Below are 19,822 nucleotides of genomic sequence, written 5' to 3'. Positions count from 1 at the left end.
TCCGTGTAGGATTGGTCCAAAGCAGCACAGACTTGTTTTTGAGTTCCTTACCAAAAGGTCTCTTTCTTATCTCTCCTATGTGAGACTTGAAATGTATACCCAACACCTTGTGATTTCGTAAAAACTATTCATCCATGGTTGCAAGTAATATATACTACGTACAGAGTAATCATAAATATTGCTATTTTTAGAGTAGAGTAAAATAGTAAATTAATGTTAGCCATCATCTCAAGTGTTCCGTAATTTATTTTATTTTTTGGGAAAAGGGTAACGTAGGTACTTCCTTCTCTTGGCGACTTGGCGTGCAGCGTGCTTTATCTTTGCGACTTTGTTTAGCTAGTTTATCCATTTCGTTTGGGATTTTAAGTTGTACGTCTTTCCATATTCACAAATAACAAGGGATGTTAGTTACGTGAACTTATTGTGAAGTTCATATATATTACGTAGTATAACACAATAACGTTGATATTGTTCCTATTTTTTAGCGTGTTTTATCTTTACTACTATTTAAAGTAACTTTTATGAACTCGTTTGGTATTTTGAGTTGATAGTCCTTTCCGTTTTAATAAAATGATGATGATCTTTAGCTTATCTAAAACATACGATGAGTATGCTTAATTTAGAGCATATTATATACGAAATATTAAGCACACATAGTTGGGTTTTAATATTAAAAAAATTATTAAAAGTTATTTTTCCTATAAAAAGCGTATTAATCTCCCTAATTCATTATCGTTAAACATGTCCTTTATGCATTAGCTATTCGGAGAACTGTCCAACAAGTTATATCAACATAAAGTGTGCGGGGAGGGGTAACCCTCCAAGTTAGAAGTTCATAGAAAAGACGTTTATATTGATTTCCAACCACATCTTATCCAAAAGGAGCACAAAAAGAGAAACTTAGAGAGAGAAACTTAGAGAGAGAAACTTAGGAAGTCAATTCGTAGTTGGTCTCACCAAAACCCTAGACAAAAATGGAGGAGGAGACGCCGTCTCCTAATCCAAATGATCTGCATGTTCATCATAATCACCACCTTACTGAGCAAAGGGAAGTCCTGATGGAGGATTTAACGGATCACATGGAAGGAACCATGGAGTTTCAAACGATTTCAGACAAAAAATTATCTCGCGAGGAATCATCAAAAAAAGCAAGACCAACCATATCTTTTCGAGAGGCTGTTAGCAAATCCACGCAATGGTTCGAGGAGGCTAAAGGAATTATAACGGCATCTAAAGACTTGAATGAGGATCAAGAAGACATGGCGCCTGAAGGTAATTTAGTAGTTCATTTTGATAAAAATACCTTAGCTAGATTAAGAAATCCATGGAAACACACCTTAATGGGTAAATGTCTAGGACTAAGTATTAAATCGTCTTATATGGAAACAAGGGTACGAGCTATGTGGAGAATTAAAGGATCTTTAGAAATTATTGAGGTAAGGAAAGGAGTTTTTTATTTTCGTTTTTCGACTGAAGAAGACTATGAAAAAGCCTTATTTGGAGGTCCATGGTTCATTTTGGACCACTACCTTATGCTCACTACTTGGAAACCAAATTTTAGACCATCTTTGCATAACTTTGACAAAATTATGGTTTGGGCTAGATTCTCGGAGTTGCCTGTGGAGTATTACGATAAGGAAGCGTTGTTTTGTATTGCGGGATTAGTGGGCAAACCCATTCGAGTGGATTATGCCACAGACAAAATCACTAGGGCCCGATATGCACGGGTTTGTATTGAGGTTGATTTAGATAAACCAGTAATTACAAGAGTTTGGGTCGGTGGGGAGTGGCAGATAATAACTTATGAGAATCTCGATACTTTATGTTTTGAGTGTGGAAGAATTGGGCATGTAAAACAGAATTGTTTAAACAAAAAACACTTAGATCAAAGTATTCCTAATACTACGGATTTCTCGTCTAATGATTGTAAAAATCAGGAACGAGGAAATAATGATAGTATTGAGGAAGGGTTAGTGGATCCACAAAAATTAAAAAACAATACAACCCAAGAATATGGGCCCTGGACTCTAGTTACTAATAAGAAATACACTAAACAACGAATTGACAGTTATAAAGGAAGATTGGGAGGAACTACCTCGAACAATTCGAAAATTAATGACTATGGGAAGAAATCCAATAACCAACAGAGTATTTCCAGAATAAATGCTACGATTTTTTCAAAAAATGCAGGTGACTTACCCTCTTCTTCTTCCGCCCAATCAACAAAGCAGCTTCAGTGCTCTACTAATAATTTTATGGTTTTGAATAATGAAGAAAATCTATTCTCTATATCAGCAAGCAAACACATTAATGAAAACATCGAGTTCCAACACGTGGCTCCAAGCTCGAAGACGTTGGGCGAAAATGTTAGGTTATGATTCATATGACAGTTCATAAATCATGCGGAAAAACCATAAAGCCAGGAAACATATTATTTACACATAATCATTTAGCATAGTTTAGATGCATACTCTTTGTTGCGTGCCTTCCCTAGCTGCGCCCGAACCGAACAAGAACAAGTCTTTAGGACTCCAAGTGTCGTCCCTCCGTAGATAGTCCACAGCACGTCCGGATCCGCCTTAAGATTGACCAACTAGAATCGCCCTTAAGGTTCTAATATTTTCGGTTAGGTAGGCAAGAATATTGGCTGATTTTTCTGCTTAAAAATCTTAGTTTTGAATACTTAAAACTTGTGTTTAAATAATGACCCCTAGGCCTTTATTTATAGAGTTATGGAAAAGGAATCGTAATCCTAGTAGGATACGAATTAATTGAAATTAGAATCCTACATGAATTCTATTTAATTAATTTATCCAATTAGGAATAGGAATTTAATCATACACTAACTCTGTAGATTTAGGAATCACGCATGAGCACAAACTCACACACACACGGCAGCCACAAGGGCTGCCCATGCGCGTGCGAGCAGCAGCCCACGCAGCGCGGCCCACGCATCCGTGGCCTTGGCGCGCGCTGGGCCTGCCTTGTGGTAGGCCTGGGCGCTGCCTTGGCTGGGCTTGTGGCGCGCGTGCTTGCTGGGCGATGGCCCGGCTTCGTGCTGGGCCTTCGTCCGGCAGGCCTCGTCCGATGCTAATTCGTACGATACGCTTCCGATTAAATTTCCAGTTCCGGAATTTATTTCCGATACGAACAATATTTAATATTTCCGATTCCGGAATTAATTTCCGTTTCGAACAAATATTTAATATTTCCGTTTCCGGAATTATTTTCCGATTCCGGTAATATTTCCGATTCTGACAATATTTCCGTTTCCGGCAATATTTCCGATTCTGGTAATATTTCCATTTCCAATAATATTTTCCGATACGTACCATGTTTCCGTTTCCGGCAACATCTACGATTTGGATAATATTCATATTTCCGATACGATCCATATTTCCGTTTCCGGCAATATCATCGTTTCCGGAGTATTCATTTCTTGCCTGTGACGATCTTAGCTCCCACTGAAACCAAGATCCGTCGGTTCCGAATATTCATAGATGGAGTATTTAATGCCATTAAATACTTGATCCGTTTACGTACTATTTGTGTGACCCTACGGGTTCAGTCAAGAGTAAGCTGTGGATTAATATCATTAATTCCACTTGAACTGAAGCGGCCTCTAGCTAGGCATTCAGCTCACTTGATCTCACTGAATTATTAACTTGTTAATTAATACTGAACCGCATTTATTAGACTTAACATAGAATGCATACTTGGACCAAGGACATTATTTCCTTCAGTCTCCCACTTGTCCTTAGGGACAAGTGTGCATTTCCTAATTCCTTTGTCGCTCGATGCTTGCTCTTGAACATAAGGTAAGAGTTGTCATCCTTATTATGTCCAGAGGTGTTCCTCGGTTTCAGAGTTCAACTGATCAAATAAACAGATAATCATAGCCTATGATTCATCCGAGCACGGCCATGCATTTCACAGTTTCTAGCTCTCCGAGTGGCCTTGTACAACTTTTAAGCATCTCATCCCGATTTATGGGAGGACAATCCCAATCTTGCGATCTTGAGATTAGACTTCGTTTGATAGGTGATTACCTGAGCGTTGCCTTTATAGCCTCCTTTTACGGTGCGACGGTTGGTCAACGTCAAAGCAACCAGTTCTCAAACAAGTAATCTCAAATCACTCAGGTATTGAGGATTTAGTGTCTAATAATTTAATGAAATTTACTTATGACAGATTTTCATCTCTTACAGTAAAGTTTCATAGGTCTTGTCCGATACTAGTCTTCCCAAAGTAAGTATCTATGCAAATGATTATGACATTGCCATGTCCACATAGTTCAAGAAACAGAACTACTAGTCATCTTGCATTCTAATCGTCTAACGTTTTCTATGCGTCCAATTTTATAGAAAACTCCGACTAGGGACCATTTTCAACCTTTGACATTCAAGTTCACTTGATAGACATTTCTTAGTCACAGGACTGGTCCTGACAGTCTATCTTGAATATATCGTCAAATTTGAAGGGACTCATCATTTAATACTAAACCAAGATTAAATGGAATATGAAAATACATTTCATATATGATAAATGTTCAACCCCAATGTTTTATAACCATGGGCCTCAAAACCCATCTTCTAAAACAATTCATGGAATTCAAGGCTATGCTTGATTTCCAGTGCTACAACGTGAGTGTTGCTTCTCACTTGTTGCATAGGTTTAGTTATCATGCTTTGCCAATCTTAATATCCTTTTCATCGAATGTTCTTCGAGATATGATGATAAGATCTTTTCGAGTTTGTTTATTATGTGATCTAGTCTTTCTTACTTCGATGGTGGTTTTACTCATTTTGCAATGAAGAACCATCAAGTTAGCAGACGTTTTTCTTGCTTCAAGAGTGGTTCTACGCATTTTTCAATGAAGAACCATCAAGCCAGCAGATAAGTGATCTACCCAAGTTCAGTGAAGAACTTTAAACACCCCTGTTTTATTGCTTCTTAGGCAATAATTACTTTTACTTCAACTTTATAGGTTGCTAGTGATGCTTTGTTTGGATTTACCTATCCAAGCAGTTCATAGATATGTGGAAGACTCTCCAACTATATCTTAGAACATAGAAATTAATATTTTAATTTCCCACGCAACAACTCATGGTCTCCAATCCATGTTGCCATTTCAAAACACGATGCTCTATAGCTCGTCCTTATCAATGGTTAACTCCAAAGGGTCTTGCTTGATCCTTTGCCAGTGTTTTATGCGTGTAGCATCAATATTTAGCGTATCTTTATTTCCTTGGATCAAGAACTATTCCTATGTACCATAAGTATTCTTGATCTCAATCTAGTTGATCTTCACTTAGATCAATAGAGATTGGTATATGTTCGTCATGCCTAAAGTCATACGATACGTTTTTGGCGATCCTCATATTATATCATACATGATAAATTCTTTTGCAGAATAATTCCCAATTGAATTCTATTCATGTAACTTTAGCTCATTCAATTTTAGTAGATACTGAATCCAGCTAAATTCTTTGACATATAATATAGGTTAAGAATCTCATTTAGACTCTTTGATGTTTAACTTAGTAAATGCTTATACATAGTTCAAACATTCTTTACTTAGATTTATTCACATGGGTCGAATATCTCCAATGGAGACTTTCGTGTTTGATTTAGTAAATGCCATTACTTAATCCAAAACAATATCATAAGATCTTTGTAAATAGATCTTAATACCCAGTATGTACTAAGTTTCGCCATGGTCCATCATTGATGAATAATTTCAAATCTAAGTCATTAGCATTTGAATGTTATTTCACAATAGAGAGATATGTGTGTAATACACATAGGACCAATTAAGTTTTAAGTACTCCCACTAAACTTCTTATATATCTATAAGAATTATGTATATTTTATGAAACTAAAATACTTATTAGCTTCACTAAAATACAGTTCTAATTCCCAATTGCTTGCTTAAATCTGGACTTAGATTTCATAAGCTAGCTTTCCTTTTCAAGCATTTATTTGGATCCACAAATCCTATGACATACCATGTACATAGTTTATTCCAACATTTGATTGAGGAATACGTTTTGTCATCCAATTGCCATATGTACCAATATGCAATCATTGCTTGAATTATAGACTTAAGCATTACGATTTTGCATGAGGTTTCAACACAATCCATGCCATGAATTTGCTTGTAACCTTTAGCAACTAATCTAGCTTTGTGTGTGAACACAATTCCATGTTTGATGGTTTTTATCCTTAAAACAAACTTGCAACCAATAGGTGTGAAACTATTCTTGCAAATCAACAAAATTTCATTTTTGTCATCAAAACATTGAGTATGTTTTATGGCCTCTAACCATTTAAAATATTTGAGTCTATATATGGCCTTTAACCATTTTAGGGAATCTGGGTTTCGTCATAGCTTTCTTACAAGTCACAAACTCATTAATCTACATGATAATAGTTTGACTGCAAGTTGTAGGTTTCTTCACTATCTAATAGAAGAATTGCATAGTTTTCAGTGACCTGAACTCCATGTTTCTTCACTATCTAATAGAAGAATCTATAGTTCCAGTGACTTGAACTCTATGCCTACTAGGGTATAGAACATCAAACAATAGAATATCAATAGCCACTTGAAAGTCCTTTGAATATTCTGTTCTCCTTGAAGCACTTGTAAAGTCTTCTAAGAGATGTCTATTCTTTAAAGCCACTTCTAAAGTCTTTAAAGAATAAGTTCGGATTTTCTGAAGCACTTCGAAAAGCCTCCGGAATGTCCGTTTATGTTTGTTGTTCGCCTCGAAAACTTTCGAGGTCTATTTTCTCCCACTTGTCATTTTGGAAACGAATCTCCAAAAGGACATTATTTCGAGCAAACAAACATTATGTTCTCAAAAATTCGTGGTAGAAACAATACCCTTGTGTCTCATTTGAATAAATCACAATGAAACATATATCTAGACTTGGGCCTTAGTTTGTTGAATAACAAACACTAAGCTCCCACTGAGTTTAGCAACTCTTTAGATATATATAATTGAAAAGATATCCTGAAATTACTTTTCAATAGCTTTGACGAATTTGGTTTAGTTTGGTGGTAGTTGAGCATTTTGTTTTAGAAATTATAGGAAAAGTCTTTATGATTCATCATTGATCGAATCAAGTACTAATTGACTTCGATCATTCCAACGTAGATATGCCATATCTTATGGAGCTAGATTGTGAAATTACAACACACAATCATTGATGATCATATTTGGTCTCAAGTAATCATCAACATGATCTAACCTAGATCTTTATGATTTCTTGCCGAGTGGATTTTATACTTCTGAATCTTTGAACTAGCCAAACAGATTCAACTTATATCACATTTGAGTAAATAAACCTATATTCACTCAAATCCATGTGAAATAATAAAGTCATAAAACCTTTCTTTAGCTTTGAACTCTATCGTCTAGGCGTTCTAACAATAGTTCATATTCTTTGTTACTTTCTTGTCTTAAGTTGATCTAGAAATCAACCAACTTTCAAAAGTCCATCAAAATAGAGCTTATGAATGTTAACTTGTTGATATGGTCTAAGCAACAATGCCAAAGATTTAATGGAACTCAAATCAAGGGTTTGATTTGAACCTAGTAAAGTTCTTTAAAGAGTTGTTTGTTTTAATCAAGCATATTGACTCAACCAGTAATTGACCATTTCATTCAAATAAACAAACAAACAAGCATTGTTTTTGTTCTTCTGAATGTGAGTCTTTCTGTGTTTGAAGCAGAAATTTAGGTATGCTGATTATGGAACAAAATAGCCATTAAGTTCCAGCCTTTGAAAGGACTTAAAACAAACTAGATGACCCTACAACTAATGTAGCATTGCCATGCTTCATTTCCCACTTGTAGGTCATTAGTGTATCCTAGCTTCCATTATTTGAGTTATTACCGAAGTAAGAACCTCAAGCGGTATATGATACCAAGGAAGTTTGATTGCTAGGTCACTTCTCTTTAAACATAAATTTATAGGTAGAAACGGAATCGTAAATTCCTTTCATTTGTTCCTCGTTTTCCTATTTCTTGTACCCTTTCTTATAGTCTTAAGAATTGAATTCTTTAGTGTTGACTTTTATACTTTGTTAGACATGTCCAATGTCACCAACAAGGTTCTTTACCATTTTAATTTATGTTGAATATTCTGTTTCAACTAGATGATCTTACCAGAAGCTTCTAAAGTTCTCTAAGCATCGATCTTATTCGAATGTCTAGGAACTAGACTCATTCGAGAATTAAATGGAAAAAGGATTTTAGGTTGTTAACCATTGGTAAAGCTGAGCGTTTAAACTCAATGCTTTATGATCTCAAAACCACATTGTATTTTGAATTCACAAGCACCAATCGGTTTGCCATTCGACTTTGATACTCGAAAACAACCATAAAAGTCGATATAAGAAACGTACATTTTAAATTGCTCACTTTCTCTCATTTCCGTGAATCGTTCTTGGATTCACTACCAATCGAGGAAATTTACTGTTACCTTTCTAAAAGGATTTATTGCAGTGCAAGATATTTAATTATAAACAATAATTAAAACATACATTGAAGCATGCAAAGTCTAAACATTTATCATGAATAATAACTTGAAATTAAAGCAACCATGCAATTCAAACAAGTTATTAGCATTTTATTCGATTTTATTGTTCCGGCAGGTGTGAATAAAATGATTCCAAGATCCTAAAATCATTGAAGAACTAAGCACAGTTTGTCGACTTAATCCTAGAACATCTTAGGTAAGCAAAAGCCTTTTGCTAATAGTCTAAAAACTATTCTTGGTTGATAGGTACGTCTAAGAACTTATTAGGTAAACCTATCGAATTTGCCACGACATAAAAGGACTCCTTACTTATATCGTTGAGTTTCACCAAAACTAACATGTACTCACAATTATTTGTGTACCTTGCCCCTTTAGGACCAATAAGTAACACCTCGCTGAGCGAAAACTATTACTAGATTGATGTAAAGGATATCCAAGCAAGTGTATATTTTGGCATGGCACCTTTTAACTCAATTTTTAAGTTTGGAACTTAAGGCTCTTACTATGTTGGTTAGATTTTAACTGAACTAAAATCCTTAATCATGCAACATAATCAAGCTTTTGATCTCATGCATTTTAAGACATATTTAAAACAATAAATAACTTAAAGCATGCATAAGATAAATGTGATCTAGTATGGCCCGACTTCATCTTGAAGCTTTGACTTCAAAGTCCGTCTTGAAAATCTCCGTGGGAGGCACCATTTTCTTCAAATAGGATAAGCTATAACTAATTACAACTATTTGATGGTTCGCAGACCATATTTGAATTGAAAAATAACTTTGGTACTTTAGACCAATTACATTCAAATTAATGGTACGCAGACCATATTTTCTATCCTATTTGGGCCATACTAGTCACTTCATAACCTGCAAAACAGTACATATACAATATATACCATTCACCCATTCATTATCATGAATGGCCCACATAGCTGGTTAGTAAAACACATTATGCATCACGTAAACATTTGCAGCAATTAATCAAGGGCACCAATAATCTACCAATTATTCAGTCCTTATTAATTCTAATCAAGTTGTTTTAACCTTAAGGATTTGTAGACCTAATCAAGAGTTTATGACTAAAAAGCGCTCCCACTTAAACCAATAAATTCATATGCTTTACCAATTTTAAACGTAAAAATGTATTTCTAGTCTAACCGGAAACATACAAATTTAATTAAAATTTAAAGCTCATATAAATTTATAATTGAATCCAAAAAGTTTAATTTAATTTCAGTCGCATTTAAATTAATTCATGATTTTAATTTTAGTAAAATAATTAGAATAAATAACATTTATTATAATTATAATATTCAAAATTAAAATCCAAGAAAATAATTTAAATTATTAATTTTAAAATTAATTAAAATTACGTGAACTGAAATTTTCAAATTAAACATTCAAAACGATCTAATCGTAACGCAAACACCCTACGCGTAGCACGCCCATGGGCCGCACGCACACAGCCATCGTTGGCCATGCGCGCGCAGCCCATGCGCTCGTCGCATAGCTGCTGCATCCCTATCGCAAGCCTCCGCACGCATTGGTACTCGCTGCGCGCACCAGCGCTCATCGCACGCGGGCTATCGCTCGCAGTGCGCGCGCGACATCGCTCGCTGGGCGCGCGACATCGCTCGCTTGGCGCGCGACATCGCTCGCTGGGCGCGCGAGCCATCGCTCGCTGGGCGCGCGACATCGCTCGCTGGGCGCGCGAGCCATCGCTCGCTGGGCGGGCGACATCGCTCGCTGTGCGCGCGAGCAATGCTAGGCGCAGCGCTCGTGGCACGCGAGCTTGCGCTCGCTGCGCGCGAGGCAGCGCGCTCTTGTGCGAGGCAGCGCGCGTTGTGGCGCAGCTTGCTTGCTGCCCACACGCGACTGCCTTGGCTCGCCCTTCGCCCATGCCCATTCGTCCATTGCTCGTGGCACACGACACAAGGCAGGGCTGCTGCCTTGTGCTCGTGCACTACGCCCTTGCTCATTGCATTCGTGCCGCACGGGCGACGAGCTCCCTTGCTCGTCGTCGCATGCCCGCATTATACAACACCCCTTAAGGGTAACACGAAGCGTCCATTGCTTTGTGCGTGCAAGTTTTATGAGCGAATTGCATAAAAATTAAAACTTTTATTTCCAAAATTAATGACAAATTAATAAATCATATTAATTTCATAATTTTAGGGCGAAAAATCGAAAATTTATTATCCAATTGATTTCCGATTGTTATGGATTCAAGTCTAGGTCATAAAAATTTAAAATTTATCATAAATTTACAATTTTTATGGTGGTTTTTAATCATAGGTTTCTAATTAAATTACAATTAATTATGAAAATCAAATTAATTCTAAATTATTCTAATTTTCAACAAATTAATCATAATTACAAATTAGATTGCATAATTAACAAGACTAGGCATTCAAACTTGTTAAACATATGCAGTAGGTCAATCAAAAATTCAAGATTTATCAACAAGAATCGCAAATATTTAATTTAACATCTTAAATTTACGAAATTTTGCATTCGAAAAACTAAAACCTTCGAAAAGTCATAGTTAGGCTTCGAATTTGAGAATTCTGGGTTCGGCAGAAAAAAACTATTTTTGTCAAAATTTTAGAATGCCTTTTACATGCGGAATTGACACAAAAATCACTCAATTCGGATGAGTAACGAAGAAACTGCCGAAAAACTGCGTACGTATAATTAAATAAACGCAATTTGCAATTAATTAACAATTACGAAAATTAATTACCCCTTTTAATTCTTGCAAATTTGTAATATTTAACCATGTTCATGCAATTTAGATTATGAAAATAATAAGGGGCTCGTGATACCACTGTTAGGTTATGATTCATATGACAGTTCATAAATCATGCGGAAAAACCATAAAGCCAGGAAACATATTATTTACACATAATCATTTAGCATAGTTTAGATGCATACTCTTTGTTGCGTGCCTTCCCTAGCTGCGCCCGAACCGAACAAGAACAAGTCTTTAGGACTCCAAGTGTCGTCCCTCCGTAGATAGTCCACAGCACGTCCGGATCCGCCTTAAGATTGACCAACTAGAATCGCCCTTAAGGTTCTAATATTTTCGGTTAGGTAGGCAAGAATATTGGCTGATTTTTCTGCTTAAAAATCTTAGTTTTGAATACTTAAAACTTGTGTTTAAATAATGACCCCTAGGCCTTTATTTATAGAGTTATGGAAAAGGAATCGTAATCCTAGTAGGATACGAATTAATTGAAATTAGAATCCTACATGAATTCTATTTAATTAATTTATCCAATTAGGAATAGGAATTTAATCATACACTAACTCTGTAGATTTAGGAATCACGCATGAGCACAAACTCACACACACACGGCAGCCACAAGGGCTGCCCATGCGCGTGCGAGCAGCAGCCCACGCAGCGCGGCCCACGCATCCGTGGCCTTGGCGCGCGCTGGGCCTGCCTTGTGGTAGGCCTGGGCGCTGCCTTGGCTGGGCTTCTGGCGCGCGTGCTTGCTGGGCGATGGCCCGGCTTCGTGCTGGGCCTTCGTCCGGCAGGCCTCGTCCGATGCTAATTCGTACGATACGCTTCCGATTAAATTTCCAGTTCCGGAATTTATTTCCGATACGAACAATATTTAATATTTCCGATTCCGGAATTAATTTCCGTTTCGAACAAATATTTAATATTTCCGTTTCCGGAATTATTTTCCGATTCCGGTAATATTTCCGATTCTGACAATATTTCCGTTTCCGGCAATATTTCCGATTCTGGTAATATTTCCATTTCCAATAATATTTTCCGATACGTACCATGTTTCCGTTTCCGGCAACATCTACGATTTGGATAATATTCATATTTCCGATACGATCCATATTTCCGTTTCCGGCAATATCATCGTTTCCGGAGTATTCATTTCTTGCCTGTGACGATCTTAGCTCCCACTGAAACCAAGATCCGTCGGTTCCGAATATTCATAGATGGAGTATTTAATGCCATTAAATACTTGATCCGTTTACGTACTATTTGTGTGACCCTACGGGTTCAGTCAAGAGTAAGCTGTGGATTAATATCATTAATTCCACTTGAACTGAAGCGGCCTCTAGCTAGGCATTCAGCTCACTTGATCTCACTGAATTATTAACTTGTTAATTAATACTGAACCGCATTTATTAGACTTAACATAGAATGCATACTTGGACCAAGGGCATTATTTCCTTCAGAAAATACATTGGCTGTTGATGCTTTAAACCCTTGCTCTACCCCCACAAATACGTCTTCAAATAGTCCAAAGCACACAGCAGTTTCTATTACCCACTCCCCTTCTTCTACACTTTCTCTCTCTTCACCTAAAAAACAAAAACCTTTTAGTTCTTCTTCTTCCGTCTCTCATGGAATCCGATCAAAAGCCGAAAGTCTCATGCATAGAGATGACATTGCCAATAATCACCACTTATCAGAGACGATCTCAGGAGTTAGGGAAAAGGAAGGACTTTTGCAGGATTCCGGTCAATATCCCGTCCACATTACCGGAGGATCCCTGGGGACAAAAGCCCGACCGAACCCTGAATCTATTTCCCTCATCGCCGATGTCGACATGCACGACCAGGAAAGGAACAACAGCAACGTTGGGAGAACTGAGGAGCAGTTTGAAAACCCTCAACTCTCTCAATTACAAGGGCCCTCCATATTCCTTGCCTCTGAGAAACAGGGTTTCCAATTGGGAGAGAAACCCCAAGTCACCCATAGCGGTGGGCCCGAGGCTGAATGCAGGCAAGCGCAACTGGGTATTCGGGGCTCCGACCCGAGCGCCAGCTTTGAATCGTCAACCTCTCCCTCCATTGCCAAGAGGAGTTCCCATAGTTCCCTTGCGGTTCGAAACTCAAGGTCAAGACATGGGCCACCCCGATCGCCTTACAGCAATGTATCTCACCAAGGAGGAAGTGGTGGGTGTTCAAATTCAAGCGAAATATTGGAATCCAAATTTGGGTCAGAGACAGATCTTCACCTATCTCACTCCAATTCAGGTGGAGGACATTCCTCTAACAGGGAAACCCCAATTTTGGAAGGATTGGGAGGGTCATTGGGTTCACCATCCATTGGACCCGATTAACCCGTTTCGTAAGAATTTTGCTCTTCAACGTCCAGACTTAAATATGAGGATTTGCATGTGGAACGTTCGAGGAGCATGCAGAGATTTGTTCTTATCTCATGCAAAGGAGGTAATGGGCTCTCATCATCCTGATATTTTCATTTTTCTGGAAACAAAATCAGATGGATCAAGAGGAAGAGAAGTAATGAGGTTGCTCAATTATGATGACTGTAGAATAGTAAGACCAGTAGAGAAGCGAGGTGGTATTTGGCTTTTTTGGAAAAAAAACAGTGGATTTGATTGATTTTGATTCTGAAAATAATCATTTTCACTCGCTTTTCCATTTCAAAAATCTGGGTAAGGAAGCGTTGGTCTCTGGTTTGCATGCTCCTAGTTCTTCAGGGGCAAGGCACAAATATTGGCGAGGTATGCAAGGTGATCTCCCTCCACCTACCACTCCCTGGTTGGTTCTTGGCGATTTCAATGAAATCACTGCTCAATCCGAAAAGAAGGGAGGGAGAGCCTTTAAACCAGCTCAATGCACCGATCTAGTAAACTTCATGGATGACGCAGGTTTAGTGGATATTGGGTACAATGGATGCCCTTACACTTGGACTAACGCACGACAAGGGGCTGCTCTAATTCAGGAACGACTCGATCGTGCCTTGGTGAATTCGGTATGGCTAAATTCCTTTCCTTTTACTAAAGTGCACCATTTACCTCGTACTTATTCTGATCATTCTCCTATTTTAATAAGTTTAACAAACCCTAACCATTCTGGAAATTATCCTTTTAGATGTAAAGAAGTTTGGTTAGATCATCCCAATTTTCATTCTTATTTTGTTAATAATTGGAAACCTCCAACAGAGGATTTTATCCAAGGAAGGGATAAATTTCTTCGTTCTGTGCATTCCTGGAACTATAATATTTTTGGTAATTTAAGAAATCAAAAGAGAAACATATTAGCTAGAATAAATGGAATTCAAATTTCGCTAAGTAAACGTTACTCTCAATTTTTAGTAAATCTGGAGGCTAGACTTCTTGAGGATCTAAATGATATTTATAAAAAAGAAAGAACTATTTGGGCTCAAAAAGCTGGAATTAATTGGAGAAAATTTGGAGATTATAACACTAAATACTTCCATACATTAGCAAAAATCAAGAAAGCGCAAGGAAAGATTCTCACCTTACAAAATAATTTAGGGGATTTGATTACAGATCAACATTCTCTAAGAAATTTAGCCACAAACTACTTTGTCAATTTATTTACTACTACTCACTTTTCGAGTCTGTTAAATAGTAGTACTATTGGTAATATAGGATTAGATGACTCTGAAAAATCTATGTTTTTGGCTAAGGTTACAGTGGATGAGGTCCGTTTAAATCTTTTTAATATGGACCCTACTAAATCCCCGGGTCCAGATGGAATTCAACCGATTTTCTTTCAAAGATTTTGGAGTGATATGAACATTTCACTTTCCACTTTTTGTGTTTCCTGCTTTGAAAACGGGAAAATCCCGGCTGAAATTAATTATTCTTACATTGCCTTAATTCCTAAAATTCAAGGGCCTTCAAGCATCACAGAATTTAGACCCATTGGGTTATGCAACACTATTTACAAGCTCATAACTAAAATTATCTCCTCAAGATTAAAACAAGTGCTTCATCGGATTGTTAGTCCGTTACAATCTAGTTTCATTCAAGGTAGGGGAATAGAGGACAACGTCATCCTTGTTAAAGAAATGGCACATGTTTTTCATAAAGCAAAAAAGAGAAATAAAATAATGGCGTTGAAATTGGATATTTCTAAGGCGTACGATAGTCTAGAATGGGGTTTTATACGAGACACGCTATTACATTTCAACTTCCCCCACAAAACTATATCTCTTATTATGTCTTGTATTACGTCTTCGTCTATCTCTATTCTCTGGAACGGAGAAATTTGTGACAAATTTTATCCAACTAGGGGGATTAGACAAGGGGATCCCTTATCCTCTTACATCTTTGTGTTATGCTTAGATAGGCTGTCTACTATGATAGAAGAGCAAGTCCATTTAGGTTTGTGGAAACCGATTTCTATTTCAAAAAATATTAAACTTTCGCATGTTTTTTATGCGGATGATGTTTTTTTATTTAGCACAGCCTCTGCTAGGAATTTGTGTAATATTATGAAAACTCTAGAGGATTTTGGACACAGGTCAGGTCTAAGGATTAGTATGCAAAAATCTACCATCATCTTCCCTAATACGATGCATCATTCAATGAGACATGAGATAGCTAATCCCTATGATCTCAGAATTTCAACTTGTTTTGGGAAATACTTAGGCATTGACATAAGACCAAATAAACTAAAGATTAGTAATTACCTTCAGCTTCTTGATAAATCTACTAACAAGGTTAAAGGATGGCAGGCTAAGCTTTTAAATATGGCAGGTAGATGTACCTTGGTTAAATCTGTGTTAAATTCCTTTCCGGTTTATGTTATGCAGACTAATATTTTGCCTATTTCTATAATAAACAAAATAGAAAAAGGTAGTCGCAAGTTTCTATGGAATAAAACTGATAGAAATAGGTACATGACTAGGATCTCTTGGGAAAAGGTTACTAATTCCATTGATAATGGAGGATTGGGAATACGTAGGTTAAAGGAATGGAACCTTTCTTTTATGGAAAAATTAGGTTGGTCTATCTTGACTCGTCCTGACAAACTTTGGGTTCAAGTTTTTAAAGAAAAATATATTAAAAAATCCAACTTTTTGGATTGTATCCCAAATAGTACTCAATCTCCATTATGGAGGGACATCCTTAAAGGCCGACCGATTCTGAAAAAAGGTTTAATTATTAATATAGGAAATGGGAAGTCAACCTCCTTATGGTTTCATCACTAGATTGGGGACGGTCCTTTGTATACTCTTAAAGACGTTAAAATTCCAGATTCTAAAGCACATTGGTACGTTAATAGAATTATTAAAGGAGGAAAATGGTATTTGGAGGATATTCTTCATTTAATCCCTACTCAAATCAAAAATCTTATTCTTGCTTATCCTTTAAGTTCAAATGATAAAGAGGAAGACTTTATTAGATGGCAATACTCTAAAAATGGAGCGTTCACCATTAAATCTGCGTACTATATTCAACTTAATAACTCTTTACGCTCAGTGGATAATGGTCAATCTTTCTGGAGGTCTATTTGGAAGATAAAAGTTCCCTACAAATACAGAATGTTGATTTGGAATTGTGCTCATGAGATTCTTCCTGTAGCCCAAGGTTTAAATCGAGTTATTCATCAAATTAGCTCTATTTGTTCAAGGTGTCTCTCAGATCAAGAATCTCATATCCATTTATTCAGAGACTGTGCTCAATCAAGCATTCTATGGTCTTTCATATTTCAGAGGATTTGGAATACTGAGAAATTTAATTTTAGTTCTTTTTACAATCTTCAATGGAAACAATGGATCAAATTTAATCTTTCATGTTCTATGAGATGGAAAGTCCTTTTTTCTGTTGCCATTTGGCATATCTGGACTTCTAGAAATAATGCTATTTTCAATCTCCAAATGAAGCATTGCTTTTCATTGTATAATTCCTTTTTTGTGGACTGGAAAAGTACTAATTTCATTCTGCAGGGTAAAGATGTGAAACAGAATCAGGCAGCTGGAAATTTTGGTTTCAAATGGCTCCCACCAAAACCAGATTTCTTGAAGCTCAACGTGGACGGAGCATGGAAATCCATGACTGAAGCAGGAGGAGGGGGAGTTTTCAGAATGCCTAATGGCTCATGGTTCGTAGGCTTCTCATGTAAATTCAACGTCAGCTCTCCTCTAGCTGCAGAACTGTATGCGCTCAGAGAGGGTTTAATCATTGCAAAGGATCTTAGCATGGACAAATTGGAGGTGGAAACAGATGCTGTCCAACTCAAGTTAATGTTGGAGAAAATGGATGAGAATAGTTATCATGAACTCAGCCCTGTCCTGAAGGAAGTGGCTAATATGTTAAGTCAGAACTGGATCATTACATTCAATCACATTCCTCGTTTCTGCAACAAAGTAGCTCATGATCTTGCAGCACATGCCTTGGTGATGGCTGTTGGTCACAAACTACACTACATTATACCAGCTTGTGCAAAGGAGCATTATTTTAAAGAACTTGAATTGACTAATCTGGATTATGCAGAGTTTGTAAGAGGAGAAGCTGGGATAGGAACCACTGGTGCAACCCAAGTAACCCCTGTAGTTCCAACAACTTCTTCAGCAGCACAAATTGTTTTTGGTTCAATTGTTACAGATATTAAGCAAGCAGCAGATATTGCACGTGGGAAACAACAGCTCTCTCAGGATAAAGGAAAGGGTAAAATGTTCGAACCTTTTGTTGTTGGTGGCTCAACAGTTTCTAATCCCATAGAAATTGTTGAGCTAGAAGATGGTGAGGTAGCCAACAATTAAGATCAAGTGAGGTGTAGGTTTTGTGAAGACGCAGATGTGGTTGAATTGGAAGATGGCGTCAGAATATTTTGCTGGTTTTGTCTATAAGTATGAATATAATAGGACATGGAAGATGATTCAAGGTTCTGCTGGAAACAAGTCCCTTTTGAACAAGTTTTTGCGGGCTAAAAGGAAAATATCAGAACACTATCTTTTCAGTTGTATAAATTAGTAGATTATTGTAATGGGGATAGCTCATACAGATGGTTATGGTTTTCTGCCTTAATCATTCGGGGAATATGTAATATTTTGGTAGCATCTTTGGGGAGTTTGTTAGGTTGGTTAACGTATGTTTTACCTCTGCGAGAGGTGGCTTTTGTAACAAACCCTTAATTTCTAATTAATATATTCGTCTTGTTGCGTTAAAAAAAAAACCACATCTTATCCATACATAAATATATAATTGATGTCAATTTTCTGCTCTTTTATATTTTGAGTCGAAAATTCAGGTCCAAATTAAATGTCCAATAACTGAATTATGAAAATCAAGGTTTATCCATTATTTTCAGAACAGGATAGATATATAAATAAACTTGGAATGATTCATAGCCACATAAAATAAAGTACTGCATCCTTTATTTTAAAGATAAGGTAATTGAAATAATAGAAGTGTGATGGAGAAGCCCAATTTAAGTTGAAAATGAAGTTAATGTGCTTTCAAGGGACAATGAACGTACCTTAATCTATACTAATATATTAAAAAGCGTTGTGGAAAATGTATATGTGTCACGTAGTACTCTCCTCACGCCACATCATCCACTCACCATGTAGTATGTAATGGCAACCAAAAATCTATACAATGAGGCAGTTTGGATAATAGTTCTCATTACCATCTTAACCAACCACCAATTGTGGTTTTTCTCTTCACATTAATTTATAAATAAATGTTCACATGAAATCTAAAACAGATAAATTTGTATGTGATTTTTTAATTTCTATATATGGACTATTTTGAAAAGGAAAAAAAAAATTAAACATTATGACAACCATGAAGAAATCTGATGTCATAAGTCTCATAAGAATCAACTATAGGAGTGTCTTACATAGCTGCATATATATCTAATTTAGTGTTTATTAATTTGACGTACTTAGTTCCACGAGAAAATAAATTATACAAATTGTAAGATGATATGATTGAAAACTTACTTGCCATGATAAATGACTTAGCGTGCATGTGTAGTTGACAAACTTAATGGATGTTTTTCATTCTATGGAATACAAGTATTTTGGTCAAATATTAAGCTCAAGAAAAATCTAAAACATTAGTTATTCAATGTAGCAATCAGGGCATCGCCCGGGTCACACACTAGTTAACTATTATAACATGATCGATGATATCTACACCACACAAATTTTAGAACATTTCTGATAATCATATATCATTTGATAATTTAATTGATTTATCAATAAATAATTAAAACGACGAATAATACGAAAAATAATTGACCATCATGTCTATTGTTTGGAAGAACTATGAAAATTGTTAGTCTATCAAAATCAAGCTTATATGGATTGATTCGAACCAAAATCGTTGTTTTTTACGGAATAAATACTGATGAGCTAGGTGTCAAGTATTTTACGGTAATAGCAAAAATATGTTAAAGTGTTCAATAACATTATTAGTTTTTTGTATCCCCTTTAAATTGACTAGTTACAAGTGTGTATTATCAACCGTTAAATTTCATTGCATAGTGTACCGAAGCTAGGTTGTGCATTA

At 36.5% G+C, this 19,822-nt stretch overlaps 1 protein-coding gene across 1 annotated transcript; it reads left to right on the top strand.

Annotated features, from left to right (window-relative positions):
* The first annotated feature begins 851 nt into the window (after positions 1 to 851).
* Positions 852 to 18,528, top strand: LOC130461016 (uncharacterized). The gene is made up of 2 exons (XM_056828886.1): positions 852 to 1,272; positions 17,251 to 18,528. Exons 1-2 carry the CDS (start codon positions 1,243 to 1,245, stop codon positions 18,064 to 18,066), a joined length of 846 nt encoding a protein of 281 aa, XP_056684864.1. The 5' UTR covers positions 852 to 1,242; the 3' UTR covers positions 18,067 to 18,528.
* Positions 18,529 to 19,822: the final 1,294 nt, after the last annotated feature.

The sequence above is a fragment of the Spinacia oleracea genome, chromosome 5, assembly GCF_020520425.1.
Source record: "Spinacia oleracea cultivar Varoflay chromosome 5, BTI_SOV_V1, whole genome shotgun sequence".
Classification (NCBI taxonomy): domain Eukaryota; kingdom Viridiplantae; phylum Streptophyta; class Magnoliopsida; order Caryophyllales; family Amaranthaceae; genus Spinacia; species Spinacia oleracea.
Note: the sequence above shows the minus strand (reverse complement) of the source record. Positions and strands in the feature narration are given on the sequence as shown.

Bases quoted from the DNA above. Each gene is read 5' to 3' on its own strand.
- LOC130461016 (XM_056828886.1), top strand. From the start codon at position 1,243: ATGAGGATCAAGAAGACATGGCGCCTGAAG. The intron at 1,273-17,250 runs GTAATTTAGTAG...TTCATTCTGCAG, and splicing joins AGAAGACATGGCGCCTGAAG to GGTAAAGATGTGAAACAGAA.